Genomic DNA, 18,391 nt, shown 5'->3' with positions numbered 1-18,391 from the left:
TTGCGTGTAGTAAGCACTGCCCACGTGTGTGGGTGCACCCGCGCTTGGGTAACCTACCAGTGGCCATACCTAGGGAGTAAATGACTCCTCTCCAATGCTGTCATCTGCAGATAGTTCTTCTGCTCGGGGTGGGGCTCATGAGCCCCTCCTCCATCCATGGAGGAATGCTGCAGCTTGATCTTGCGCATGTCTGTTCTGGGTTACTGAGTTACTGAGTACGGTGGCCATGTCCAAGCAAGAGACAGTATTTCCCAGCACTCCTCACTGTCCTGTGGCTCTTACCTCCTTTCACCCCCATCTCCAGCAGTGTTCACTGAGCCTTGTGGCAGGGGCTGATACAGATATCCCAGTTAGGGCTGAAAACACACAGTAATCACTTACTGGCTGGTATTAACTGCTGGCCACTGCAACAAGAAAGTTTACTTGCCAATCTTGAGAATGGCACTAAACTGTGGGTTTGAACATAAATATTTGGCAGGCATTTCATAGCATGTCCATTCAACAAAGCAGAAGTAGTAGATTTCTCTCTAGGGCATATGCCCCTCCTCCAGCCATAGGCCCTTGATTATATTTATAGGACCTGGAGAGAATTCCCTCCCATGAATCAGAGGGCAACCAATAGCTTTCTGGGTTTGAGGCCTGATTCATGGGAGGGAATTCATTTTCCTTTCTTTTCTATCTTTCTTTCTTTTTTATTTTATTTATTTTGAGAACTGTCTATTCAGCTCATTGCCCATTTCTTGATTGTGTGGTTTGTTTTGTTTTGTTTATTTTTATAGTTCTTTATGTTGTCTGTATAGTCACCCTGTCTGGTATGTAGCTAGCATTTCCTAAGCTGTCTCTCCCTACATTAATTTTTTCTCTGTGCAGAAACTCTTTAATTTCACATCATTCAATTTAATCGATTCTCATTTTTATTAATGGCCTGAGGTACTCAAGTCCACTCAAGACAGTCCTTGCCTATGTTTATATCTTGAAGATTTTTACATATATTTCCTCTAAAATTCTTCAAGATTTGGGTCTCACATTAATATCTTTGATAATTGTGTGCTGATTTTTGTATAGGGTGAGAAATAGAAATCATATTAAGCCCTAAATGTGGGTAGCCTATTTTCTCATTAACTTTTGTTATGGGGCTGTCTTTTTTCCAATGTGTATTTTTGACATCTTTGCCAAAAAGTAGTTGGCTTTATCTGTGACAGTATCATATTCCATTGATCTACATGTCTGTTTCTTGAGCAAGTATCATAGTGCTATAGTGGACTATAATTTGAGATTAGGTAATATAACATGTTCTACATTGCTCTTTCTATAATTTGTTTTTTGTGCTTCCATGTGGATTTTAGGATAAAATGACAGCTAGGGTATGAACCTGTACTTATATTCTAGGATACATGTTCTTCAAAGCCTCTTGTACCAAATTCCCTTTCCCCTTACCTGTCAATCACTGTTACAGAGGAGTGAAGCTTTTTCTTTCTTTTGGCAGCTGGCGATTTACATTTTACTTAATGGTAACTGTGGCTGGAGTTGCATTTCTTTATGATGTAAGTTGTCATTTTTATATCTTTGGAATTCATCTTTAATTTAAAATATTTTGGCCATGAATTCTATCAATGAAGAGCTCTCACCTCTAAAGGATGAGAAAGAATTTACTCTGGAGCTAAGTAGAAGTGACCATGACCCAGGAATACAGATACAAGTTACCCCAAATTCCATGTTCCAATGTGGTGGTGGTTTCCTGAAGTTCTATAGTAGCAGAACAAAGCAAACATAATGAAAATACTCTGCAAAGCCATTGGTGGAAACACCAGACAAGCAGGTTAGAGGAACACAGGGGATTTGCAGCTGTATTCCTAGGTGCCATAAGGCAATACTTTCAACCTTTGGTTGGTAGACGCTACAGGTCTGTTTGTATGTCCCAGTGGATTTGCCTGATAGCCATAAAGATGGTAGGTCACATATAGAGATGCATAATAAATGGCCATTAATGGGGCTAACTGTGCCCCAAGAATAATCGAAAGTAGACTCTGAGCCACAATCATTGAGGTTCTAGTCAGTTAGCCGGCCATACAGATGGTTCAGAGTAAATTGCCTTTTCCCCCAGGAACTTCATTTGCAGTTCTCTTAGGACAGAATACTCCAAAGTTAACCAGTTTAAGAAATGTCTGTGTGGAGTCAAGATGTTTCTCAGGCTATGCATGTAGCTCAGTGACAGAACCCTTGTCTAGTATGAGCAGGGCCCAGAATAAGCCTGCTGATGTTTTATTGCTACAATTGTCTCAAGGCCTTTTTGCATTTTTATTTATTTATTTGTGTGCTTGCTTATTTTTGTGTCTTTTTTTCTTTGAGACAGGTTCTCAATATGTATCTGAGGCTGGGCCAGAACTCACTATATAGCCCATGCCAGCCTCAAACTCGTAATCTCCCCATCTCATCATCCCAATGGCTGAGACTGTAGGCATTTGCTACTAACCCAACTCAAGGTGCAGATACAGTGACTGACTCAGAAACTACTTTCTTAGGTTATTTATTTGTTCAAATAGTTCCTTCAACAAGACAGGCCTGTTACTGACTCCAGATTCACTGTAAGTAGTGAATTGTACAGTGTTTAGGAGTGTGATCAATGCCCACAAGGGGGAACATTCTTCTGTATGCAACAGAAGAAATGGATCTGCACAAGAGAGCCAGTACAATAGTGAACACCCACGTGAGTCTGTGCAACAGGAAACACAAGTGAGTCTGTACAACAGGAAACACACAAGTGAGTCTGTGCAACAGGAAACACACAAGTGAGTCTGTGCAACAGGAAACACACAAGTGAGTCTGTGTAACAGACACACAAGTGAGTCTGTGCAACAGGAGACACACAAGTGAGTCTGGGCAACAGGAGACACACAAGTGAGTCTGTGCAACAGGAGACACACAAGTGAGTCTGGGCAACAGGAGACACACAAGTGAGTCTGTGCAACAGGAGACACACAAGTGAGTCTGTGCAACAGGAGACACACAAGTGAGTCTGTGCAACAGGAAACACACAAGTGAGTCTGTGTAACAGACACACAAGTGAGTCTGTGCAACAGGAGACACACAAGTGAGTCTGGGCAACAGGAGACACACAAGTGAGTCTGTGCAACAGGAGACACACAAGTGAGTCTGTGCAACAGGAAACACACAAGTGAGTCTGGGCAACAGGAGACACACAAGTGAGTCTGGGCAACAGGAGACACACAAGTGAGTCTGGGCAACAGGAGACACACAAGTGAGTCTGTGCAACAGGAGACACACAAGTGAGTCTGTGCAACAGGAAACACACAAGTGAGTCTGTGTAACAGACACACAAGTGAGTCTGTGCAACAGGAGACACACAAGTGAGTCTGTGTAACAGGAGACACACAAGTGAGTCTGAGCAACAAGAAACACAAGTGAGTCTGAGCAACAGGAAACAGTATGTCTGCATGACAAGAACCACCACCACCACAAAGAGCCGTGCTTGCTGCTGAAACCTGCTTTTGACTGACAGAATGTGTCTTCTCTCCTGGCTCTTCTTTTTTTTCCAGAAACCATGGGCATATGACCTCTGGGAGGTTTGGCGTGACTACCCCAAGCAGGTGCGTCCTCCCTCAGGTAGCCTCTCTCCAAGTCCAACCCCATGTTAAGACACCGTCCCAGATCGCAGTGGGTGTTTTGTTTCTTTGTTTGTTGTCTGTTGGTTGGTTAGTTTTGTTTTTGTGACCCACTCTTACTAGGAAGCTCAGGCTGACCTTAAACTCAGTACACACCCAAGTTGTCCTTGAACTTGTAGTCCTCTGCCGCCATTTCCAAAGGAACAGCCAAAATTAGTCTTTTTAGCATGTTAGCCTCAGCATGAACAAACAAGCAAATGAAAATCAGAAAGTGGGCTGGAATGGTGGCTCAGTGGTGCAGAGGACTGGCTGCTCTTCCAGAAGACAAGGGCTTGAGTCTTAACACGCATATGGTGGCATACTACTGCCCACATCTCCAGTTCCAAGGGATCCAGTGTCCTCTTCTGACCTCTGCAGGAACCAGACACACATGTGGTCCATATATACATGCAGACAAAACATCCATACACATAAAATAAATGATAGAAATGAAATAAATGAAACAACAGCAAGAGGGAACAAGAAAGTATTGGAAAGAAAAGTCCTGCTCATCACACAGGCCGTAATGTAGTCCCATTAATGCCAGCCCATTTACCCTTCTCAAGAGCATCCGTTATCCCTGGTGCATAACAGCTGTCCTCCAGCCTAGTGACCTAAGATGCCAGCCACTGCTTACTCAGGATTTGGCTTGGCAATTGGGCCTAGGCTAATGGAAGCAGATCTGTTCCACGTGGTGTCAACTGAGATCATTCATACATTCCTAGTCAGCTGGTGGTCTCCCTCCTAATATATCAGCTGGCACTTGAATAGTCTTTGTTGTGGCCTCTTTGATATGATAGCTCAGCTTTCTTAAACAGTGCTCATGAAGTCCATGCTTGTATTACATTGACTACTGTCCCCTTGGCCAAATACCAGGATGAAATCCATAGTCCTGAGGTAGGACACCATGTAAGGCTGTAGATATTAAAAAGCCACATTCAATGGGTGCATTAGATAATTGTCCATCATACTAACTAACATGCCTCAGGTCACAATTTGCCTCAATATCTCAAGAAATTCCCTACTATAACATGACTAAGAAAAATTCTAGCTGTAGAAATTTAGTAACTTTTATTCAGAAGACAATTTTAGAGTCCTTAAAAAATTACATATCTAAAATAACTCACATTAAGCTAAAATTAGGCAGTCACACCTATAGCATTTCTTAAACTTTTTAGTCAAAACATTTCACTTGGTTTAGAATGCTTTCTAATCGTTCAAGGATTAAACACCCTGACATTTTATCTGTGACTCCTTTGGGGATTGGAAGTCACGCAGCTTCCTGCAGTCTGGTGGAGTATACGTGGGTTCATCAAATCAAGATGCGTTCTTGTGAGGTTGAACTTGGAGGAATGATGTTTTTCCTTCCCTCAGCCTTTGCTGCCGTCACAGTACTGGTACTACACCCTGGAGATGAGCTTTTATTGGTCACTGCTGTTCAGCCTGGGCTCTGATATCAAGAGGAAGGTGAGTGTGTGTTTATAAAGCTGCCTTTATCCATTTCTTCACATTTTTTCATTCCTTTGCCCCCAGTTCTACCTATAAATTGTATTTTGTGTATAGTAGCTCTTGTCAATGGCTATTTTTGCTTTTGACAGTGCATAGATTAATTCCAATTATGCCCATGCTCTGATGTCCTGAGAAGTGCCTATAGAGAAACATAGAAACTTCATGTTTGAAGCTGTATTCCTGATGAGTTAGAAAACTCCTCTCCTTTCTGTTTCCTTCATCTTTGGAGGGCAGTGTCCCTAGTGCACAGGAAACCCTTGGTAGTATAACGACTCTAACTCTGCCCCATCTTTTACTTGATGGCAGACTACTTTATACAGTCCTTTCGAATGTTTTCAAAGACTTTGGAATGACTACCTGCCCTAAATCCTTAGCTGTCCCTATGAAAAATCTTGTTTTAGCACAAGTACCTTTGCTTTATTTGCAGGGAAACTGAGGTATTCTTAATGTCACAATGTGACACATTTCAGGGCAGTCTGGTCTACTGCATCACTGGGTCAGGTGTCATATTAGACCCTCAGTGCAGCCACAGGATTTCCTCAGCAAAGCAACTAAAAAAGACTGTTGGTGCCTCGAATCTTCATAGACTAACCCAGTGCAGAATTCTAGCGTGCAGCAATGTTTGTTAAATAAAGTTAAGGTCAACTAAACATTAGGTTAAATGGAGCTGCCTCAAGTAAACGCTCTTAGAGTTGAAGGCTGATGCAGCCATCACTAGTGAGTCCACTGCAGCCCACAGACATCTTCAGAGAAAACCCCAGAGTCTCAGAATATAGTGTATGGAGCCATGGGAAGGGTACCACACTTTACAGTTAGGTGACAGGTGTTCAGGGCTGTTTCAAAGCTTGAGTACTTCATCAATAAGGCTAATACTTGCCCTGGCTCCCTGATAGGGAAGTGCTAAGAAGTAGAAAAAAATACATACATAGACACATACATATGTACATACATACATACATACAGTACACACATGCATAATTCTAAACATCAAAACATGCAGATGTAAGTTACTGGTACCATTATTATTCTCCCTTCCAGTCACTGGGAAATAACTGCTTTTGCTTAATGGCTTCCATTTTCTCTCCTTATGCAGGATTTCCTCGCTCATGTCATCCACCACCTGGCTGCCATTAGTCTGATGAGCTTCTCCTGGTGTGCTAATTATATCCGCAGTGGGACCCTCGTGATGTTTGTGCACGACGTGTCAGACATCTGGCTGGAGGTAAATGTTTGCCATTTAAAAGATAATAACAGTGCCATGTCCTGCTTTTCACAAAGTGCTCACAGAGAGAATTATCTGTGAGTGATTTGGCGGGGTCCTGCGCCCTGAAAACGCCCGAAGCCTAAAAAGGTGCGGGCTCCCGGAGCCTTTGAGATGAAACCTCCTGGAGTCTGTTGTGCAGTCTCCGCGCTGAAGGAGCGAGAGGCTGTTTTGTGGGGTTGTGCTCCTGGCCGCTGCAACCGCTGCCCATTCAGGAAGGGAGATGAGATTTTTGAATGAGAAACCAAGTCAAGGTTTTAAGAGGCAGAGCTTGGGAATTGTCGCTTTCTGGAATCTCGAAGTTGGACAGCTCCCTCCAATCCTTCTTGCTTTAGGGAATGCCAACTGGTGTTTGTAAACGGCATTTGTTTTCTACGAGGGAAAGAGGACTTGGAGTGTCTTGAAGCGGGGAACAGTGAGACTAGAGCCTTCCTGTTTCTACATCCCACAGTCTATGAGGACGAAGGCGTGGCAGGACTGTTTCTCCGCCTCTGCTAGCATCAGCTCCTGTTGGCGTGGGGCTCTGACTGAATGGTCCCCTCTGTCAGGCCTCCCCTGTAATCACAACAGCATTTCCCAGGACCAGTTCCTGGGTCACCTTAGTGCCCTCATTTATAACCCAAGGAAGACAATGCCAAATTACTGTACACTTGGGATTGCTCCTTGGAGTGCTAATGATTGAACATAGGTTGATATGGAAGAAATTAAATTTAATAGAATTTCATTCTTCCAGATTTGGGTTCAGCCAGTTTTTGATAAAGGGCCAGAGAGTAAATCTAGTTTTGTGGACTTCATGTGATTTATGTCATATATTCTTTCTTTTCTTTTTCTCTGTTTTTATACACTTGAAAATATGAAAACCCTTCTTAATGCCCGGCCAGCTTCAGCCCTTGGACGGGAAGGTAGTTTGCCCAACTCCATTTAAGAAGTAACCAGAAGTCCTGTGAAGTCACGTCAAAGCAGCTGGCCTCTGAGATATCTGTAAACTGTCCTCATCACAGAGCATTGGGCAGGGTTATCCCGTGTCTCAGGGCAGCTCGGCAGGGCTGGGCCAGGGTTGTGTCATACTGCTTTCTGAAAACAGCCACCTCTGCCACGAGCACCCATCTCTGCCCTCCTCTCAGTGGCCTTGGCGGACGAGGAAGCTACATTAGGCCTGAGTTAAGAATTACATACTCATGCCTAGCTTCTGAACACGCGTTTGCTCACTTTGGTGTGTGTCCAGCATTAAAACACTGCCATTGTGTTTTTAAGGGAAAGCTAGACATTAATGCTGGGTCTGGATGCTTCATTTACCCAGCCTTCCCTCTCCTTTCTCATAGACATAGCATAATTCCCTATGAGACTTGGGCGAATTACTTATTGTTTTGTTTTTTAGCCCCAGCTGTAACATGAGAAGTCATATCAATCCCTTATGGTATATTATAATGTTTAGCTCATTACTGTTTGAAAATTTTCCAAGTTCTTAGGTAAAAAACAGGAAAAAAAGGCATGTCAGACTTGGAGGTCCTTTCATGGTTAAAATATAAGTGCCGCCTCATGTTGTTTCTAGTCATGAGTCATTCTTGATCCACAAGTCATGATCTAACTCAAGGCTCATACACAAGGCTAGTGCCCTCCATCAACAGCAGGGGGTAGAGACAACCCTGCGTGGTGGTGGTGGCGGGGCCTCTTTCTGCTGTTCTCCCAGGGATGTGTGACCAGAGGTTTCTCTGAATCGCTGTCACGTGTTTGCTTTCTTAGTCAAGCTCTAATTGAACCCAGACCCGGCACCACTTTTGCTCATGCCGACTTTCCCCGAGTTAGAGCCTGCTCATCTTTGGCAGCCTCAAGATAGGTGGTGTATCTCTTAGTTCCAGATTTGCAACAACACAAACTTCTCAACACCTACAATACTTTCTTATACTGGCCCTGTTCATTGCCGTTTCTTGGCATCTTTCTGATCCTCTGTTATTCTCCATGTCCAAATTCAGACCCAGAAACAACATTTTCATGTATCCCAATTGATACTTAGCATTTATGAATGGCTGCCATTTATCATTCATCATTATACAGTCCAGGAGGTATTGAAGGGATTTCTGCCCAACAGTACCATTTTGCCCCCAAGAACGGGCTCATAGAGATTCTGATAGCTGTGCACATACCCACCTTCCCACCTTGGCCTGACTTCTGACCTTGAAGAAAGCTATGCCCTCCATTCTAGTCGCTCTAAGACTCTGGCCTTGTCTCTTACCCATCCCCCACTCTGTAGGCACATTGCTCTCTATGTTAGCCGCCAAAGCTATTCCTATGGTACTCTCTGCTACCCTCACAAGATGTTAATGTTGTCATCCTTGGGAAGTTTTGGAAAGCATGGAAAATGCAGTTCAGATGCTCCTGGAGGGCATAGGTGTTGCTTTTTTTGTTCTAGGAAGGCCTTGAGCCTCCACAGTGTAATTTCGGAACCTTTCAAGTCTAAGCCATGCTCCTTTGCATTAGTAACTTCTCTGTTGACATGATAAAATGCCATGACCAAGGGCAATTTCAGAAGAAGTTTATTTTGGTGTGTGGTTCTAGACGAGTAAATATCCGCAATGGTGGAGAAGACGTGCAGCAGCGCAGGAAGCTGGGAGATTACGTCTCAAGTACACACGGAAAACACAGAGAGAGAGAACAAAAAGTGGGCCAGTGGTATAAACCCTCAAAGCCTATTCACAGTGTTGTACTTCCTTCAGCAAGGCTAGATCTCCTAAAAGCTCCATAACTTGCCCAAAAAGTGCCATCAACTGATGACCAAACATTCAAATATATGGGGGACATCTGCCATCCAAACTACCAGACTCCCTAAATGGGTGCATCCTTAATGCCATGTCGACTGCAGCATTTTAGCCAAGCTCACCACATTTCACTCCTGTTCCAGGCTTTCTCCAGACCAGCTCACCTCTCAAAGATATGAAGTAGATGTTTCTACAGAATGCATGCTGGGATTCATTGTGCTGACTTCTAGTGTTGTAGTTAGTTATCATGTCTTTTAAGACATTCTCTTATGGAAAAATTCAAGCACAGGGACACAGAGCTGTCCTCTACCTCTGGGTTTATCATCATGGCTAATCTCATGTAATCTATGCCCCCATTCACAGCCCAGACCTTCCCCAGGTTGCTTTCAGACAAGTCCTTATCCAGTTATTTGTAAAATCCATGCCACGAGCATCTTAACTGATGGCAGCCTCTCCATTTTTCAGTCCGCTAAGATGTTCTCCTATGCTGGATGGAAGCAAACCTGCAACATTCTGTTCTTGATCTTCTCGGTCGTGTTCTTCATCAGCCGATTCATCATTTTCCCATTCTGGTGAGTAGGCAAGTGCCATATCCTGCCTCGTGGAGTCACAACACCATCCCCTCACCTTTCCATTCCTTCTAGTTACTTCTGGCAAATTGAGCCGGACAGAGAATGTGATGGAATCGTTTGTATAGCTTTACTAAAAAACACAATGTTGTGGGTTATGTTTTTATAAGTAACTAAAACAATTCTCTCCAACATGGGACTATCACAGAGGGCACTTCAGTGGCTGGACAGTAGCTAGTGCTCTCTGTACTGCCTCAGGCATGTGGATTTTTCTCTGTGATCAGCAGCTTTTCTGGTCACTCAGTCAACAGGCAGACGCTAGGCCTCTAGAAGAATGGGGTGTTCTGTGTTGTAGTAGTCACAGCTGCCCCCTGAGTGCCATAGGGCTACTGTGAGGGAGGTCCCTGGCATGATATCTCCCATGACAGTCCATCCTCAACAATCATAATTCCCTACACGTTGACTGACAGAAACCAGTATAAACATGGGGAAGCATCAGTGGCCTGGAAGGAAAAGCCTAGAAACAACCCTAGGGCTAGCGTGGGAGCTATTCAGCTCCTCTCAATAGAAGACTGCAGAAACAAATGTTTAGACTAGATTTTACCCACAGGTCAACTTGCAGAGATCCCTTTAAGTCACTGGTTAATCCTTGTTACATCTCCTGGTTCTCAAGGTGATTGGCCTTACTGAGGTCATTACTCCTTAGAGTCTCTCATGTGGTTATAATCAGATGGAGGCCAGGTAGTTAACAGTGACTACAGTTGGAACTTTCTGGAGGCCTTCTTCATCCACATGCTTGAAGAAATCCATGTACAACCAGCTACTTGGTGACACTAGTTGGTGACAGTCATTGGCTGGGTCTCGAGCTGGGCTCTTGTCTGAACACCTACAGATGGCCCCTCACTTGCACTTGGCTTCCTCATTTCAAGTGTGACATCTGAAGTCACATCATGTCCCTTCCTGCCATGTAATGTGCATTGGAACCACACCCCCAAGGTTGGAACAATACTCCAAGAAAGGAAATTATACTGTTTCTTGTTAAGACTGGTTCTAAAGCCCAGGCAGCCATCTTGACTGCATGGAAGCCCTCAGTTGAGGGAACTCCGAGAAGCTTCTCTAGTATGGTGCAGGTCCTGGCTTTGATACTGCAACAGAGAATATGTACCTCAGACCTTTTCATGATTTCTAATAAACAAGCCACCAGCTGAGTACATGGTGACTTTAGAAATTCTAGATTCCAGGGCTCCTGCTGCTGCTGGCATTTCTGAATTTCTGGATGAATCAGTAACTAGCATTTGACATTTTCTTGACCTCTACACTGGATTCACCCATTGGTAGCGAAGGGCAACATAGACTACTGTTCACCATCTTTAAGGTGTTAGACAATGGTTAGCCAGTGTTGACAGACTGGACTGTCAGAGTCTGCTGGTAACAAGATTCCATGCTGACAATGACTCCCATTGTTCAGAAAGTTTAGATGAACTGCACCAAGCCACTTGAAGTTTGGAGTCATGGTGTTCTTTGAGAAAACACTCAGTGGTTTGTAATGAAGAGTGATTTCACTCAGAAAAAGAACTGCTTCCAGCTGCAGTGCCCTGCAGTGCCCTGCTCTGGCCTAATCCCATCAACTTGGACTTTGCTATGCTATTAGCATCATGACAAAGGGAAGTTGTCATTCCTTGGTGTTGGCCTTGTTACAGCCACCTGTCCCAAACTCTGTGGCTTCAGTTCTCTAGGAAGTCTTACCCAGGCAGAGCTTGTTGGGAATCGATCACTGAACCAGTGCGCAGATAACAGATGCCCCTGCTTCAAGACTCGGACATGTGCTAGAGGTGCTGTGGGGCATCTGTGTCCCAGCACTCTGTTCTTCTGCAGCCCTGTCTGTGGTACCGTGAGGCAGAAGAAAGCTACTGGAGGTGTGCCACCTACGGCTCACCTGGAAGCTTGAGAGGACGGGCAGGAGCCCATACATTACCATCCATCTTTCCCTCTCTCGGCTCGTTCCGTCATCTCCCCAAGCAGCTTTGCTTTCCCCTGACTTGATTCCTCTAGTCTTTCTGCAACTGTACGCTCATCTCCATTCCTCCTGCTGTGTCTGAGGATCCAGTGTAGATCATTCTCGGTACAGGAAGAGTGATCGTCATCCCCGTTTTGAGATGGTAAACTGCTAGAGGAAAAGGTAAAGGGTGTGACTCAAGTGAGCCTTTCTCCTTGGAGTCTGACCAAAGAGGTGCTGAGGGGGGCTGAGGTGAGGCAGTGCAGACCAGGGGCAGAAGTGAGGCTCAGAAAGAAGCAGCCTGCTTCCAGCAGCTCCCAACAGCCTTCGTGCCTGGATCGAGGAAAGTCAGTGGCTGAGGCCCTTCTGGTTCTCTAGTTCAGGAACCTTTCCAGCTGGTCTTGGAGAAGAGAGCCCAGCAGCTGCACCAATCAGCAAAGAGAATGGCTGACAGGGAAGCCTGCAAATGCAGCCGGATGGACAGAAGGGGCTGGCTCCATGCGGGAGGAACCTGTGTGTACTGACTGGCCCGATGTGGGAGTAACCGGTGTGTACTGACTGGCCCGATGTGGGAGGAACCTGTGTGTACTGACTGGCCCGATGTGGGAGCAACCAGTGTGTACTGGCAACCGAGGATGTCAGTTTTTCTGAAAATCGTTTTCAAACATTTCTGAAGCTAATAATTAGACTCACCTCATTTAGGCCTTTAGTCAGACTTCTTGTTGGTTCCCAAATACTGTTTCATTAGTCAGAAATCCAAGTTGGCCTTGGCAGAATTGCTTTTATTTCATTGCCTGGGAACTCCATTTGTTTGTGTTTTTATCAAAACTATCTGAAGATCACAGACTAGTGTTTTTCACGTTGTATTTCCAACCATTGTGTTCACATAGTGACATTTAAAATCACATTCATTCTTTGGAGATTTCATGCATGTATACCATGTATCTTGATCATTTCCTCCCCTCAAACACCTCTCCAACCTCTCTCAGGATAGCCTTTTCCTGTATCATCTCCTCCCAACTTCATGTCCTTCTTTTATGGAATTGATTGATATATTATCTCTGTTCCCTGACTCCTGATAGTCTGCTCCATAAGTCACAGGATCGGGTATCAATGTCCTCTAGACTGGTTGATCTGCAAGGAGGGACACTCTGATGTGTAAACCCTAACTGTCCTTTAAGCCGAAGTTCACAGCCAAGTCACAACATGGCTACTGTTCTTTCCTTCCATTTGCCACTGTAGGTGTAGAGAGGACAGGAAGTGGGAGATGTGGCCAAGCGTAGCAGAAATCTTTGTAAACCACCCCCCCACACACACACACGCACTTCATTCACATTTTTACAAACTGTTAGTAGTGACCTGTGTCTCTCCTATGTCCCTAAAAGAAAAAAAATTACCCATTTCAAGCCATCAACAAGGATGCTACATCCTTATGCCCAGAAGCTGCTGTGCACGTGGTCACCTTTCTTCCTCACTACTGGTCGGTCGCTGGCTTTCAGATCTCAATTTCAAGTGATCCAGCCATCACTAGTTTCGGGGGAAATGGTACCCTGGGTTTGAAATCCACGTGTGGAAGGAAATGTTATGGACATTGGGACCATGTAACAACTTGGAATGGATAGTGGAGAAAGGGAGATTAAAAAAAAAATACAGAACTAGAAGCATGAAAGTGCTGTTAGTTGGTGTTCTTATCAGTGAAAAATGAGGACAAGGCCACAATGGATCCTTTCATCAGAATGCTGGGGCCTGGCTCCTCCAAAGCCTAAGCAAGGCTTCTATGGTGCTGGGGTCAGTTTCATGCCCTGGTGCTGCCACAGAGCAAAGGGGCTGGGTAGTGGAGCAAGGCTCTGTTGGGGCCCAGGCCACTCCCTTGAGCCACCGCTGCAGATGGGACTCTGGGAACCAGACTTTGGAGGGTTGTACCTGTGGAGGGTGAGAGTTTGGCTTCAGCAGGGTGCCCTGTGGGAGCTCCTGACCCGACGACCCCCCCCCCCCCCCCGTTGTCTTCTGTTACTGCCTTCTTAAGACAATGACAATGATCACTCTTGGAACATAGCATCTCAGGGGCCAGCCTGTTCACAATTAGTCCAGATCCCTTTATTCATTTACTCCTTAGAAAGCATCTGGAGTATGTAACAGGGCAGCCTGTATTTACCCCTTACCAGTTGGCAGTTTACACATTTATTTTCCCATTTTTTCTTCCTCTCTTTCACACACTCACACACACACACACACACACACACACACACACACACACACACACTTTTGAACAATTTAAAAGTTCTAAATATCAACTTAATAATTTTTCCCTAAATCTTTTATCATACATTTCTTAGGAGCAAGGGCAGTCTTATAGAATCACAACATAGTAATTAATTGCAGAAAATGTATCACCCCACTTCCATGTTCAATTTTAACAACCCTATATTGTTTTTATTGCTCCCCCACCACATGGAGTCAGGCCATGTGCTGTGTGCAGAAGACATTTACCCAGGACAGTTTTTTGTTTTGTTTTGTTTTTCCCAGCTCTTTGATTCTTACGTGATTGTTGCAGCATTTAGACCCTGTACTTACAGTATATGACGAGGGAGCCAAAACTAGGGCCGGGAAAATGTTCAGTGGGTAAAATGTTTCCATGCAAATGCAAGGACCAGCTTGGTCCATCCAGTGCCCGAAAACAGTGAGAATGAAAAGCAGGCATAGGGAGCTGCCTGTAATCTGATCAGGAGAGGCAGAGGCTCCTGTGGCAGGCTGGGGTCAGTGAGATACGCTGCCTCCATAAACAAAGAAGAGTGATGAAGACACCCGGCATCAACCTCAGACTCCACACACATGCAAACATGCACACATGTGTATGCACAGCACAGGTGCGCGCATGCACGCTTGTGCACACACACACACACACACACACACACACACACACATTTAAAAGAAAAGAACTACAACAAGAAACAGCTAAAGAAGGGCCTTTACAATACAGAGTGGAAATCTTGGCTCTTTCCAGGCAGAGCTGGGGTTGAATGTAGAGGTGGGCGCCAGGCATGCGCTCTCCTACTGAACTGTAACCCACTGCCCAGTACACAGTTTTCCATTAGTTACTGACCCGGATGGCGAAGGGTTTGTCTTCACTGAGTGTCTATTGTGTTGTCTTCATCTACACCATTACCTGGAAACCCAGGACATGCCAAGCATGCCAAGCATTGCTTCATCTCCAGAACCAGCCACTGGTGTTACAAGAACACAAAATTCTCACCCTCAATTAGCGAGAGAAACACAGCAACAAAAACACCCGACACCTACAATCCAAAATTCTCACTTGGAGAATAGAACTTGTGGATGATGTTGGCAAAACCAGCTGCTATTTACAGCAAAATTGTGATTTGTTCACACTGTGTTAACTCTATTGGTTAAAAGGGTGAGGAGTGGAAGCAGAGCCAGATACAGAGAGGCTAAGCCTGAGGAGTTAGATCCACAGCAGCAGCTCTTCAGTTTGGAAAGAGTAAAGTTCTGTGGTTCTAGGATCTCCGTAGCCTGACAGTACCCTGGCACCCCCATTTAAAGAAAAATTCCACTCAGCTGGTATAAAGTGGGGGCATGGTAAAGTGGGGAGCAGGCCAACAGCATACATGTCGGCGCTCATAGATTGTCGGGGAGGGCCAGTGCCACGGTAGCACAAAGTGAGATTGGACCATCCTTTTGGGAGGTCCTGAAGAATGGCAGACCAGTATCACAATGGTCCCTCCCCTCCATGCCCTCTGCCCTCCCACAGAGAATGTTCCCAAGGCTCCTCCCACTCCGCCCTCCTCCCGGCCTTATCTGTACTCTAAAGTGCCTCCTTCCAGAGTCCAGCCAGTTCTGCAGCTCAGAGGTGGGGCCGCTCTAATTGTGTTCCTGTTGGGCCTCATGTTTAGGAGAGGAAGCCCGCCCCCCCCCCCCCCCGCAAGCAGCTGAAGTCAGAAAGGCAGCAAGGGCGATGGCTTTAATTGCCATGTTTTGAGGGCTTACTGTGCGCTGAGCCCTTCCCGAGGTACCAAGGGCAGTGCTGTAACTCCAAGATGAGGGGGACATGGACTTATTTTATAGACGAACTGGAGCCCATCCCTGAAATCTGTGATCTCTGACCTGCCTCTCATAGGCTCCAGAGTCCCGCCTTTGCCCCCCCCCCCCCCCCATGCTCAGCTCCCAGAGTGTATGCACATCAACAGAGGCAGAGGCTTCTTATTTTCCAGGAGTTCTGCAGGTTTGCTAGGCTGGCTGTGGGTCTCCCCAGAGCTCCCAGGCATCAGGGGTGCAGTCACCCCATGACTAGGGAACTATGGCAAATGGCATCATGCCATGGATCCCCCTGGGAAAGCTGTGCCAGGTGCCTCAATCCTTATTTAAAATCAACTTTTCCCGTCGCTCTTAAAAGGAAGGCCACACCCTTAATTTATCCTGCTGTGAAATTCTACCAGAACATCTCCACCCACCTCTGGCCCTCTCTCCCTTAAAGGAGTTTTAAGCTACAGAGCTCTCACTATGGAGAAAACTGCCACTGAGGCTCTTTCAACCCCCAGAATTTCCCCTCGTGTTGCCCTAGGGGTTTCTGTACATGCAGTGAAAGAATCCTCCACTGGAATCCTGTCTTCTGCCTTCACGTTCCACAAGGAGAAGCAGGAGGTCATTCTCACTCTAGTGAGGATTTTCTCCCAGGCCCACATGAATCACAGTGAGCATTTTTTATGTGTTTGCTAGTTCACATGGCAAACTGTGAAAAGAACGTTTTTCCAGTGTCTTCCTTTGTCAGTTTTGACACTAACAGATTTCTGCTAGAGGTCTGGGTAAGGGGCAAGGATCTGGAGAAAGGAGAACACAGATGACCACAGATGCTGCTGTGGCTTTGGGAATCTGCCTGCTGGGGAGACACACCCATGGGGCATCTGTCACCGAAAAGCAGGCTGAAGTCAGCCCAGGGACCCCGGGGAAAGTTATAAATTCAGGGGCACCCAGAATAGCATGGAGACTCTTATTCTGGAGAGGTGAACAGACACAGAAATATAAAAATGTTGTGATGTGGACTGGGTGTTACTCTGGTGGAGTCTTGCCTAGCATGCACCGGACCATGAGTCCAGTCCTCAGTGCTGGAGGGAAAAAAGAGGGCATAGCAACTTGTAAGTTTCCCACAACCAGTAAATACCCTCACACCCATGGGGGGGAGAGCCACTGTATTTAATTATCATATACAAACAGTTCACAAAAGAACAAATGAAAATAATAACATGTAAATATAGTGGCCTCATCTAAGGTAAGATGTCATTATAAATAGTCAATGCTCTTTTCCATGGAGACTGACAAAACATGCCATTGCTTGTTATCCGAGGAAGTGGTGCTGTCACACTGGGCACAAGAACAAAGTTGTGTGGTTGCACACAGCTGGGTGATACATTACTACACAAAATGAGTGTGGTGTCTGACTCTGGTCTAGGATCTTAGCTCCTCTTAAAGGAGAATCCAACAGTCTTAATCACATGTGTCTCACATAATTCCCGCTATGTTCTTTATAATATAATGAAGATTTGGGAGGAACTTAACTGTCTTATCAGAGAAGAGTTGTGTAGATGTAACCAACCGTCTTATTAAATAAGAAACACAGAACCAATGCAAAGAAGAAAGCCAAGAGGTCAGAGCTAAGAGCTAAAACCTTACCCTTTTTCCTGCAGTGGTCCTACCTCTCCAAAAGAGAGGTGCTTCCTGTGTTAAAGTCTTTATAAAGACTTTCGGTTCTGCCTTCTCATTGGTTGTAAACCCAACCACATGACCGCCTCGTCACTGCCTGTCTGTACAGACCTCCAGGTCTTCTATGGTCGGTATTGAGATTAAAGGCCTGTGTATCCAATGCTGGCTGTATCCTTGACCACACAGAGATCTACCTAGCTCTGCCTCCCAAGTGCTGGGATTAAAGGTGTGCACCACCACCGCCCAGCTTTCCTATGGCTTGCTAATAGCTCTGACCCCCAGGGCAACTTTATTTATTAACATACAAATAACATTTTAGTACAAATAAAATATCACCATATTTTCCCTTTTCTATTTTAATAAAAAGAAAAAAGGAAAAAGCTCATAACTAACATAAGAAAAACTATATACAAAAGTACAATAACTATATACAATATATACAAGTAATAAATACCTAAACAATGTCTAGTCCATTTGTATTTGACAAATCAGAGAAAATAATTCCATTATCTATCCTATTTTGGTAAGTCCAAAATGTATCTAATTCACTTTCTATCCTAATCAATCTTCAACTATAACTAACTAATCTTCAACTCCCTCAGAGACCCAAGAAGGAAATAATATTAGCTAACAAAAATAAAAACAGGAAGTTTATGCAAGCAACTTCCAAAAAATTGTGAGTTGACAGAAACAGCCAGCTGCTTGGACAATCATCTGAGTTTTCTCCGCAGTGTTGGGGCATCATCTTCAGTCTATAGGCTTAGCATATCTGACAGACTCATTTGTGAAGTAGGATGTACACAAGGTAAACAGTTCAACCTCACATTGGGTGAGAGCAGTCCATGTACCAGAAACACCTGAATTCCACTAGTGTCATGTCATGATTCAGGATTTTAAATTCTGGAAATTGTTGATTTTTTTTT

General features: G+C 44.9%; 1 protein-coding gene across 2 annotated transcripts in view; it reads left to right on the top strand.

The window, feature by feature from the left end:
* Cers3 (ceramide synthase 3) overlaps nt 1-18,391 on the top strand; it is a 98,923-nt gene that overhangs the window by 48,212 nt on the left and 32,320 nt on the right. For both annotated transcript variants that reach the window (XM_037198802.1, XM_028872857.2), the window contains exons 5-9: nt 1,487-1,544; nt 3,558-3,608; nt 5,037-5,129; nt 6,265-6,393; nt 9,654-9,760. In XM_037198802.1, the coding sequence (XP_037054697.1) occupies nt 1,487-1,544; nt 3,558-3,608; nt 5,037-5,129; nt 6,265-6,393; nt 9,654-9,760 (438 nt within the window). The remainder of the gene's footprint in view (nt 1-1,486; nt 1,545-3,557; nt 3,609-5,036; nt 5,130-6,264; nt 6,394-9,653; nt 9,761-18,391) is intronic.

This window comes from Peromyscus leucopus, chromosome 1 (assembly GCF_004664715.2).
Source record: "Peromyscus leucopus breed LL Stock chromosome 1, UCI_PerLeu_2.1, whole genome shotgun sequence".
Taxonomy (NCBI): Eukaryota; Metazoa; Chordata; class Mammalia; order Rodentia; family Cricetidae; genus Peromyscus; species Peromyscus leucopus.
Note: the sequence above shows the minus strand (reverse complement) of the source record. Positions and strands in the feature narration are given on the sequence as shown.